General features: G+C 30.9%; 2 protein-coding genes across 4 annotated transcripts; both read left to right on the top strand.

Moving 5' to 3' along the window:
- The first annotated feature begins 1378 nt into the window (after positions 1 to 1378).
- Positions 1379 to 3058, top strand: LOC123693919 (transmembrane protein 177). Its single transcript, XM_045639188.1, has 4 exons — positions 1379 to 1667; positions 1898 to 2034; positions 2111 to 2202; positions 2386 to 3058. The coding sequence occupies exons 1-4, from the start codon at positions 1510 to 1512 to the stop codon at positions 2950 to 2952; spliced, it is 954 nt and encodes a 317-aa protein (XP_045495144.1). The 5' UTR covers positions 1379 to 1509; the 3' UTR covers positions 2953 to 3058.
- Positions 3059 to 5048: 1990 nt separating this feature from the next.
- LOC123693753 (tetraspanin-13) lies at positions 5049 to 9850 on the top strand. Of its 3 annotated transcripts, none has more exons than XM_045638957.1 (7): positions 5049 to 5363; positions 5615 to 5779; positions 6048 to 6146; positions 6627 to 6752; positions 7258 to 7389; positions 9631 to 9762; positions 9797 to 9850. In XM_045638957.1, exons 1-6 carry the CDS (start codon positions 5304 to 5306, stop codon positions 9727 to 9729), a joined length of 681 nt encoding a protein of 226 aa, XP_045494913.1. In that variant the 5' UTR covers positions 5049 to 5303; the 3' UTR covers positions 9730 to 9762; positions 9797 to 9850. The 3 variants fall into 3 exon arrangements, with proteins under 3 accessions (XP_045494913.1, XP_045494914.1, XP_045494912.1); XM_045638958.1 differs by lacking the exon at positions 9797 to 9850 and adding an exon at positions 8460 to 8558 and having other exon boundaries at positions 9631 to 9766; XM_045638956.1 differs by having other exon boundaries at positions 9631 to 9847.
- The last annotated feature ends 1597 nt before the right edge of the window (positions 9851 to 11447 follow it).

Here is an 11447-nt window from a genome sequence, read left to right as displayed (position 1 = left end):
ATATAGCATTAACATCCTTTGTAAATAGAGGAAAGTTGTGATTTGCATCAGATGCTGTTTACCAAATTGTAAGCTACTCAGATCTTCTTTTGAAACGCGTTGCTTCCACTGGTCAATTTCAAGCCAAAATCATCAAAGAAAAACTGTTTAGCGGCCTTGCACAAATTTCAGCTAACTTTACAAAGTTTATTTTTCAAAAGGTATTTTTTTCTGGGTCGTAATCCTCAGTAACCTTGATGGGCACATATATTTCTTTTTATTTTACTTTTTGGAAAGCTGAAATACGTAAAACAAAAAAATATAAGGTAAGTTAAAAAAGTATAAATTTCAATGTAAAAACGAACAATCTTATAACTACATGTGAGTGCAATACCGATGTCGTGTGTTGTTTCATTACTAGTAACAATCTTTAAAATGGTGTTCTAAAGTTTCATCATAATATTGTTATTACAATATATTCTCCTCGCTATCCATAAAAACTCGTCATCATGGTTACCTTACTTGTTAAATTTGTTTATTGAAAACTTGTTGAAAAATGATAAAGTATTGGGGAAATAACAAATTAAACATGACTGCTTACTAAAATGATGCTAAATTAGACAATTTTTGCCATTGAAATGATTCTAAACAGGTAAATGCAGGAGTATTGAGGAATATTGTAAATAACGTAAATATACACTTGCCTGTGAAATTCTATGCCAGAATTCGGTGTCCAAACGCTTCTGCAATTTTGCACAATACAATGCATTCTTTATATTCGGAAAATATTCATTAAATAAGCAACAATATTAACTTAAATATTCGAAGCGACGCAATTTTTTTGACACACATGCCATATTGACAAAGTGAGAGTTGCTACAATTTTATTATGGTGACTACCCATAATCAGGGAGTATCGCTTTTTAATAATTGGTTCAGATACTTAGTTTATTTAGCATAAATAATAATTGTCTCATCCAACAATGCTTCTGAATGACGTTGTTGGCAATTTATCAACAAACTCATGTACAAAAACTAACCTTTTGCACAGAATATTACAGCATACATAGTAGCCTTGGGAAAACTTCGTAATAACAGTGGCAATACCAAGTTAGGTGTGAAAGTGATAAAAAACATGAACTGGGCAATATTTTCTTGTTAGAGCCAGCGCGCACGAGCAACTTTGTCTCCGCAACTATTTTGTCTCTCCCATCAATTGTAAGAGGAGTTGCGTCGCTACGTGCGCGCACTTTCATACTAGCCCATAGGTCGGAGAGACAAAATAGTTGCGGAGACAAAATAGTTCCGGAGACAAAGTTGCTCGTGCGCGCTGGCTCTTACACGTCAATGTTCATACCGAAATCTCCAGTGTAAGATACCTTTATGCTTCTTGGTTATGTGTATCGGGTCGAAATAATTTTGAAGGTTATGTTGTTATGTCAGAGAATAAGATATAAACAAGGGGGATAAATTAAATAATTTCAACCAAATAACGACTTCAGACTTGTTAACAATTAACCATATTTTATAATGACGACACGAAAACCTATATCCTGGTTTTTAACTGAACAAGGACGAAGATTTTCATTTGCGATTGTTACCGGAACAGGCATAGCACTTACTGCCGTAAGATATACTCCACATACATTTTTTATAGATAAATACAGAGATTACGTTCGTTACTACAGGTAAATAATTAGGAAGGATTCTGTTCATTTACTTCCATTCATAAATTTGTGAATATTCTTGTAGGTAATCCACAGGTAATCTTGTAGGTAGGTAGGTAGGGTGTCAATAACGCAAATCATCTTGTTGCATTGTGCCTAAGTGCCTAATATCTAGTTATTATTGTTTATGCTACAACCTACCTATTAAAAAATCAAAAACTAATTAATCCACAAAATAATTCTTTTTTCAGTGCAGGAAAACCGGTTGAACTTAGTGAACCACTTCAGCAAAGGTTTAATAAATGCCTTGATATTCTCAATTTGTCTGATGTTCATAGAAGTATTGTTAAACCTTTTAGTGTATATGGATTTGATTTATTTCATGCTGGTATGGTGTTTCATTTTAAAAACCTAATGTTTTTTCATTGTCTATATAAATATATGATTTAAATATTCAATTACAGGAAGCACTTCTTCCAAATTTGGGGCACAAATTGGAATACCAGTAAATTTTAATTACAAGTCACATGAGGACATTGAGAAAGACAATGTGCTGGTAAATAATGTCATGAATTTTTTCACTTGAATTTTAAAAATTAATTAAAAAGAATTGGGCTCTGAAACATCAATTGAATTTTTGTATATGCTCTTGTCTTTGATAAGTGTATTATCAATTATCATTTGCACAATTTGCTATTAGCATTTGGCATAACTGAAGTTTGAAATTCATACATTTCAGGTTAATCAAAAAAGAATAGAATTAACAACAGAAGCAGGAAGTAAATTAAGTGAAGCTTTAATTTTACCTGAAAAAGTTCAAGAGTTTGCAATATGTAGGGAAATATTAATGACACATAATAGCAAAATTATGTTTGATTCTGCATATCCGTTTACAGCTATTTTCTTTGTTTATAACCTTTCATCGTACTTGAATAGAAAGCTCAATTTATATGCTGCACCAACTGCTTTACGAAGTATCATGTATTCAATAACTGGGCTTTTTGGAGTAGGTATATATTTCCTATTTAAAGATATGACTGAGGTGCATTATGAAGCCAGAACTGATGAAGCCCTTTCTAAGCTAGGCCCAGATTTTATAGAGAGTGGAATTATATTCTATGAAAAACTATTAGCAAGGAATCAGGCTTTGAGAGAATTAATGGGTTCTGAAGGTGAGAGAAAGTACACTACATTTGGAAATGAAAATTATGGTATACGTCAGCCACATATTGCATTGGTTCACCGGAAACAATTTTTTGAAAATATGTTGAAAGAGCACAAAAGCGAAAGTTCAGTTGATAAATAACTAACCCTCTGTTACTTGTATATTCATTATTAGTCACTAGAATATTATGTCATTATTATAATGAACTACCTAATTTTTAATAAAAATGGTTAAGTTTACCAAGTTATTCTGTTTATATTTTTATTTTATAACCCATATCTTAACATAACACATTATATGTTTTAATTTGCCTGAAGTTCGACCTCTAATAATTTCAGTACCTACTTAAGTTAGGTATGTTATTGTTCCAATTAATTTCTAGAAAGGCTTAAATTGGCCGTAGATAACCAAAAAGGATCCAACCCACAAAATGTTACTTTTGAGTTATTGAAGTTTGAAGTTTAACCTGTGTTTGTTCATATAAAGACTTGCTTGTGTTAATTGCTTCTTAAGGAAAAGTGTGTGTGTCAATGCATATTTTATTCTTACAAACAAATTTTATTGAATTTAGTTTTATTTCTTGAAATATTCAGCTAAATGTGTGTTAGGATCCTTTTTGATAAAACCTATTTTCAATTATGATAAGTGAATTTTCATTTCGCAAAAACGATTCAAAGTAGCTAATTGCTACTAAGATCCTTATTTTTTTTTAATTTCATAAATAAAACAACTAACTTTCAATTTTTTTTTCATTATTTATATAAAACATATTAATTCTATCCGATTTACTATTCTTCTTCGTGTGCGAAGTCCGGTTCATCGCCATATCTACATCGACATGAAGTCTTGGATTGCCCCCTTGGATTGATTTATAGAAATCCAGGCAGTATTTAGATAAATAGTCAAAGATTGACTCCAAATCGTCTAATTGGGCTTTTCTTTAACATTTGGCCATAGTCATTGAAAATCATTATCAGATACCTCCGAAGATTTACCTTTCGAGCCCGCCCATACATACAACTTTTGCATCGACTAAACTGATCTGTCGAGCTGTATTCTCCTCTTGAATTCAACATGACTAAACTGTTTAGTCGATGGAGGTGCGCATACAATCGATTTCAGTCTTAATAATTTATATCCCCAACAAACCTTACAGTCTTCTATAGGCAATTCTTGAATGAAGGTAATAAAGATCACATGAGCGGGTGATCGATAGTTGTGCGAGTATTTTTTTTTTGTTACTTCGACATATTCGTCAGCTTCGTAAATTTTTTCAGGTATTTTCAAAGTGCTTCTATTTTCGAAAAATCGGTATAAAAAAGGCAAAGATGTGTGACCCGATCAAGATACTTGGAGTGTGAACTTAATGCATGCCTAACGCCTCAAGCTTTAAATACATAATATTCAGTCTATCCAAATGTTCTGAATCGTTTTTGTTATTAAACCAGTATACATTTCTACAAAATTTTACAAAAGAGATCCATGCTTTCTGAATCTTTTTAGTGATTTATCTATTGCATCATAATATCATAAAAATTAAATATCTAAAAGGATCCACATGCTTTGGATTTTTTTAAACATTTTAGTTTTGTGTTAGTTTCTTAGACTGAGCGTTTTACAATATGATCCAAGAAGAATGGATCGTTTTTACGAAACTAAAATATGGCTTCTCCATACATGTGGGTTGGTACCGAGTGTCAATTTAACGTCAAAATATTCATATTTTACTTGGATTGTTTTTGCTAATCGAAAATATAGACCTAGACGAGCAGTTTGGTATATTTAACTCATTTTCGGTCATGTTGTGGGTTGGATCCTTTTTGCTTATCTACGGCCAATTGTGATTGGTTGATTGGTTGAAATGTGGTTGAAACCACCTGTAAACCACTGAAACTGCTAAATCTTTGGTAAAAACTAGTATTTTGTCTGTGGTCTTAGTGAATGTTGTACATAGCTTGACCGCAACCGCTGTATCGGCAATGAGTTCTTTCAGACAGAATAATTTAGGGAATATATTACATTTCAATCTGCTAAAAAGCCAATTTTTTTAAGATTTGGTAAGTTCTGTACCTGTGTTCTGGCATTCAAAATCTGCATAAAAACCGGTATTTTTACAAACACTGTAGATAGATACTGTGCTAGATACATGTCACATCACTAACCGACATCTGTCAATCAGCTGCAAGTATAATTTTGTCAAATTTGCTATATTACTTCAATATTACTTGCTCTGTGTCAAATTTGCTTTTGCGAATTACAAGGCAAGTGTTGTTGTGTTATATTTCAAAGAATTTGGATAATATTGATCTATATATAGCTAATCAATAAAAACAATTAAATTGAAAGATAGACTTTTTTGTTTCCCTACGTAATAAACTAATTTCTGGCAGTTACTACAGAGTATGTTTTTTATCACCTCTGTTTCATTTTATATGTGATCTAACAAAGGAGAGCAAAAGTTATTGTTTAATTAAGTGAAAGTCAAGTTCAAAATGTGTGGTGGGTTTACTTGTTCTAAAAATGCTTTAATAGCATTGAATATACTTTATGTGGTAAGTCAGAATTAGAATTATAACTAACTAGCGGTCCGCCCCGGCTTCGCCCGTGGTACATATTAACGTTTTCTCTACATAAGAACCATCCTCGTACTTCAAGGAATATAATAAAAAAAGAATTATCGAAATCGGTTCAGCCGTTCTCGAGTTATGGAATTACAACGAAAAGTGGCATTGATTTTTATATATTAGATTTGTATGTTTAGATTATTTTAGATACATTCTTGTTAATGATTTGAATTTTTTAGGTCGTAGCTTCCATACTTATATCAGTGGCTGTGTATGGGCAAGCCTCATCCCTCACAACTTTGCCCATAGTCGGAGGCATAATGGCTTGTGGCATTTTACTGATATTGATATCATTGTTGGGATTAGCTGGAGCTGTAAAGCATCATCAAGTTATGCTCTTCTTTGTATCCTTTAATTATGAAAAAATAAATAAAAAAATATAGCTTTTAGCATAAACATTTAATTTTTTTGTAGATAATATTTTAGTAATTTACTATACAGTAACAATAAATATATATGTTTAATTTTAACTCATCAATTAAAAATTATACACAATAATATAAACCTTATAATAAGGAAATCCATATCTTACCTTGCACTGTGAAATATATATATAAACATAATATACCTAATAAACACAAATATGTACTAATTTCCTTAATGTTGTATCAGTACATGGTGATTTTGTTCCTTCTCTTTTTAGTCCAATTTTCTATAGCTTGCGCCTGTCTTGGAGTGAATTCAGATCAGCAAGAGATGCTTGCGCAACAGGTATATCTTTGTTATTTTTATTCTTTATTCTGTATTTGAATAACTAATGGGGTCATGAAGAGATTTGTTACCTACTTAATATATCATTATAACAGCATATGGTTCCATTGCTACATTTTTTGTATGAAAAAGTCAGTTACTTAATTCACTGCACTTAGCAGAGCATTACATATAATGATGAAATTATTTAAGAAGGTCAACAGTTACTGTTATGAGATCCATTTATATTTTGTGCTAAGAACAAAAGCACTATGCTGCTTATTTTATGTTAATAGCTTTCCGCCCACAGCTTCGCCCACTTTGTGGAAAACTTAACAAAGTACATACTAAAACCTACCTCAAGAACCACTCTATCTATTTAAAAAAACCGCATCAAAATCCATTGCATAGTTTTAAAGATTCAAGCATACATAGGGACAGAGAAAGCGACTTTGTTTTATACTATGTAGTGATTATTCAATTAACATGTTATTTCTGCAGGGATGGAATACAGTTGATCTCGATATGAAGGCACAGGTCCAAGAAAGGTTCCAGTGTTGCAGTTTCAAGAGCAGGACCATTGCACCAAATACAACTGTGGACTATCCTACTTGTGATGTTGTTGATGTAAGGAATATTTCATGTTTATATAACACTAGAGATCCGCCCCGGCTTCGCCCGTGGTACATATTTCGCAATAAAAGGTAGCCTATCTATCTAAGGTAGCCTATCTAAGGTATCCTTTCTCGGGTATCAAAATATCTCCATACCAAATTTCATGCAAATTGGTTCAGTAGTTTAGGCGAGATTGAGTAACAGACAGACAGACAGAGTTACTTTCACATTTATAATATTAGTATGGATTTGTTATCAAATGAAACTTGCTTGCTTTATGTAATAATCGTGAAAACCTACAAACCAACTGTTCAAATATTGCCTCAATAAAAACTGACAAATGCATCTATTTCAAAAATAAACAAACATCTATTCTTTATAAATGTACAGATTAGATGTTTGTGAATTTAATGTCGTCATTCAATGAACATGCTAGTCAATCATTCAAATAGCAATATCAATCAGATGATGGCAATATATATATATACATATATATTATGAATGTAATAATTTTCAGAAAATTTGCTGCAACGGTTGGCCAGTCACAGATGATTGTAGATGCCAACCATGTATGGAGAAATTAAAGGAAACAATTGACTATGCATTCAAACTTTGTGGTGGAATTGGATTGTTCTTCAGCTTTACTGAGGTAACATGAAAAAGTATTCTTAAATATCTTCTATGTACATTTAAATAAGACTCAGAGGAAATTAACAGAACCTTATTTCTTAGTTATTTCTATGCTACAAAATATAGAATTCTTCTGACCTCATTTGCTATTTTAAAAGCAGTAATTCATGGTGTTGACTACTAAAAAACTAAACATTTTCTGTTTGTAACTAACTAAATTTCTATGTGACTAATTATCTTATGTAGTATTAGATTGATCATAAAGATGAAGCTATTGATGAGTAATGACTAATGACTATGCTATCCTTCGCTAAAAATGGCATACCTCTTGTTACAAATTTACAAAATCAAATTAAATTGGAGCATAATATTAAGTGGATAACAAGGAACTAGGGAATAGTATGGAGATGGTGTTTACAAATTAAATATGTAAAACTAAATAACATAACATTATTGAACTTTAGCTTGTGGGCACAGCATTATTACGGGAGAATTACTATCATAATTAAACCCGAAAGATCGTAATCGCTTGTAAAGATCGAGAATCAGCTACAAAACTACAAACTTCAACATGGACAAACACACAAAAGATACTTCCCAAAACGATCACGACGCGTTATCACAGTCCTTATATGCAGAATGACCAAAAAGCGAAATTCGAGTCGTGCAAATACCACTATTTGACCTCAACGCGTTGTGGCAGTGAAAAAAGCCACGTGTGCGCCAAATAACGTGTTCTGTAAATTGATTGATACAGAGACATACAGATTTTATAAGCATCATTTTTTTCAATTATTTATTGATATTACAGTTAAACAATTCATATTTAAAAAAATACTTCTTAATTATATTATGCTCATTAAAATACCAATGTTTTTCACCAAAGAAGAGAACAAACAAGCCTTGAATATTACGATAAATTTTAATATGTTACGATTGCGTGATACAAATATTATTCATGGAACATTTTAATTTATATAATGTGTTTTAAGAAAGATGTTGCTACAAACATGGTTCTTTTAATTGATATTTGGTTTACGTATTGGTGATTAACATTTACGGTTAACAGAATGTTGGATTCGTTTACAGTTTGTTGGTGTGTGGTTGACAGTAAGGTATCGCAATCAGAAGGACCCGCGTGCTAACCCTAGCGCATTTCTTTGAATGGTTTCTGTGGACTAATCTAAGGTGGATTGGTATCATGGCATGCATTATAATTAACAGCACTGTTTTTATGCCTTTGCACCCTTTTAGTTCTGCTACTAAAATGTTATAATAAGAAATTGTATGCAGCATGAGAAATATGTTTTTAGTTGATTATTATTTAATTGTTCATGTTTTATGTTTCTATAAAAATATCTTACTGGATTTGTTCATGATATGATTAATGTTTTCATTAACATATGCTACTGACGATCAATATAATCTAGTTTATTTTGGTGATAATAATATTATTGTCATGAAAACGCTGTGATGTGTTATCTTGAAGTTGTTGCCAAAATAAATAATTTTGCTGTGAAGATGGGAATGTGAGTAATAAAAATACACTGAAAAATGTTAATACCGCAAATTAAAAAATGTTGCTTCTCAGAAGATTTATCAGAATCATCTTGAGTTTCTTTTAGATACGATCTTCGTATTTCGTTAAGTATCTCGTTTAAAATAATATTTTATAATTTACAACTAACTATCTTTACACTAACATTTGTTGTATGCATGTCAGCTTCTGATTAACTAGATAACGTTTATTCTTATTTTTGTTTATTTCCTCCATATTATTATATCACATCGTTATAAATTATTAGCTCTAGAATTCTCATCTCATTGAAACGCAATGTTTTGATAATATTATCTCATTTAAAGATAGTATATGTGCGCAGTTTAACCTTATTTGAATAAGCGATACGTAGATAGTGTCAATGTTTACAATATTATTTCGTCATTAACATTAATATATTGTGTTTTGTGTGTAGAAGATTATTCCAAATTTCCAAGAATACGAAAATTCTGTTTATACTATCCTGTTGTTATAATAATTTTCAGGTATTCTTTGCATGTAATAATATCTGAATTGTATCCTAGAAAATCCTTAAAACAAGCCAAATTAATGGTTTACATTACATCTTACCAGCTGGACATTTATTTAATGTAGTATTTTTTTTACTTTTAGTATACAATATACATCCTATTGAATAATCGCATTATCGTGTTATCCAAAAGTCTCATAATAACTTGTACGTTTGATATTGAATGTTTACAGTTATTCGCCGTATGGATCGCCCGACGATATCGCAACCAGCCCGACCCTAACTACAAAGAGCCGCATGCAGTGTTCCCAAGGAAAAACTATTTATATTAAACTTATATATTCTCCTTAGAATATCTAGTAAATGTTTCTCCTTTAGATAGCTTTACTTTACAAGGTGTACGTTTTTGTCGATAAATTATGACTGTAACGTTTATCACAATGCTCAGTGCCAGTGTGCATATATATTTTTAGACTGATTATTTATTGGTTATCGGCTCCGGGCTCAGTGTCATTTCTCCATGTCTTCGTTTTAATTATTTACTATCTTTACAGTCTTCCTTGCAATCAGAATCAGTGTTAAAGATATCACTAATATTAACAAGCTTTTTACTTTAACGATGTTTAAATACTAAAATCGTTTTTGCCTTTCTTGCCCTAAAATTTATTTGGGTTGGTGCGGACGTGCTGTTTATGGAAAGGATTGATATAAAAATAAAGTTAAGATTCCCAAAAAGTTAGAGGGATAACGGATGTATGAGAATCCTCCCAAAAAATGACATGAAAGTTATCAGATAGAATAAAAATGATTACCTGCAGCATGTTTTAATTTCGCACAGATCACGGGAATAAATGCATTCACCCGAGTAAATTAAACAAACCAGTGACAAATACTTACATATTTTAAAACGTGTTTTGGGTGAATTCTCATAGATCAAAATTGATAAAAAAAATTTAATTCGGTGTATGTATTTTATCGATCTAAGACTTAAATGTAGTGTTCGAAATTTTTTCAATGGTCTGATGGTTGTACATTATTTATTATAAATTGAGTGTCTTTTAATCTGAAATTCCCCGTACATCAACGCAAGAACCTTATGTTTATTTTTAGATGTGGTAAATGTTCCATAACCGTATTTATCACTCGTAGACATACATTTGAAGTTGGTCCTTGGTCTGAATTATCGAATTAAAAATTTCTATATTTAATAAAAGGTACAATCGAAATACTTAAATACTTATTTATAGTATATTGCTGTTTACTCTCAATATAAATATATATAACTCATGACTTTATACGATATTTTTAACAATTCTATAACTAGCTGAGCAGCAGTTATTTAAAGATGTCATTTTATCATACTATCCACATGTTCTCATTTATAACGAATAGGTGTTTAGTTTTAGGACTCATTTAAATGTACATTTAAATTCCTAGTCAATAATAAAATTAAATGTCGACAAACTAACTTGTTCAATGAATGATTAATAAAGTCGATGTGATCTATATATTTTGATGGTATGATGAATTTAGTGCATATTTTTAATATATTGTATGTAGGCATGGATTTATCTACAGTTTATTTTGGTTTTTAAACATTAAGTGTGCCTAATGTGTAGTAGTATAAAAAAACCATTCCTTCATGGGTCTTTAACCTCGACTTTTTACGTAACCTGTTAATGTAAATAGCTATAATGTTCTTACCACCTTATAAATGTGTTTTCAAGCTTTAGTCATTTTCTTTAATTGATTTATATAAGTCGAATTATTTTCATAAGTTAGCGAGTATCCCGGTACTACATAGATAGAATTTTCATTTAAGTTAGAAATTCCTACGGTTTGATGTTTTACTATCAACCTAAGTGCTCATATATCGTATATGTATTTGTGTAAAATTAATCATATTAAAGTGTTATGCATTGAATTTGTTTTTTTATTTATAGTTGAATGATCCTTTTATCCATATATGCCCTAAATTTTTAGTTGTCACAATTTCGATGAGTATCTAATCGATTTTATGATAACGAAAGATAAAATTCGCGTTATTAAA

The sequence above is a fragment of the Colias croceus genome, chromosome 8 (genome assembly GCF_905220415.1).
Source record: "Colias croceus chromosome 8, ilColCroc2.1".
In the NCBI taxonomy this organism is placed as follows: Eukaryota; Metazoa; Arthropoda; class Insecta; order Lepidoptera; family Pieridae; genus Colias; species Colias croceus.
This window is presented reverse-complemented; position numbering and strand designations above follow the sequence as displayed.

Coding starts and splice junctions, on each gene's coding strand:
- LOC123693919 (XM_045639188.1), top strand. CDS start 1,510: ATGACGACACGAAAACCTATATCCTGGTTTTTAACTGAACAAGGACGA. Junction 1,668..1,897: donor GATTACGTTCGTTACTACAG/GTAAATAATTAG, acceptor TTCTTTTTTCAG/TGCAGGAAAACCGGTTGAAC. Junction 2,203..2,385: donor TTGAGAAAGACAATGTGCTG/GTAAATAATGTC, acceptor CATACATTTCAG/GTTAATCAAAAAAGAATAGA.
- LOC123693753 (XM_045638957.1), top strand. CDS start 5,304: ATGTGTGGTGGGTTTACTTGTTCTAAAAATGCTTTAATAGCATTGAAT. Junction 5,364..5,614: donor CATTGAATATACTTTATGTG/GTAAGTCAGAAT, acceptor TGAATTTTTTAG/GTCGTAGCTTCCATACTTAT. Junction 6,147..6,626: donor AAGAGATGCTTGCGCAACAG/GTATATCTTTGT, acceptor TTATTTCTGCAG/GGATGGAATACAGTTGATCT.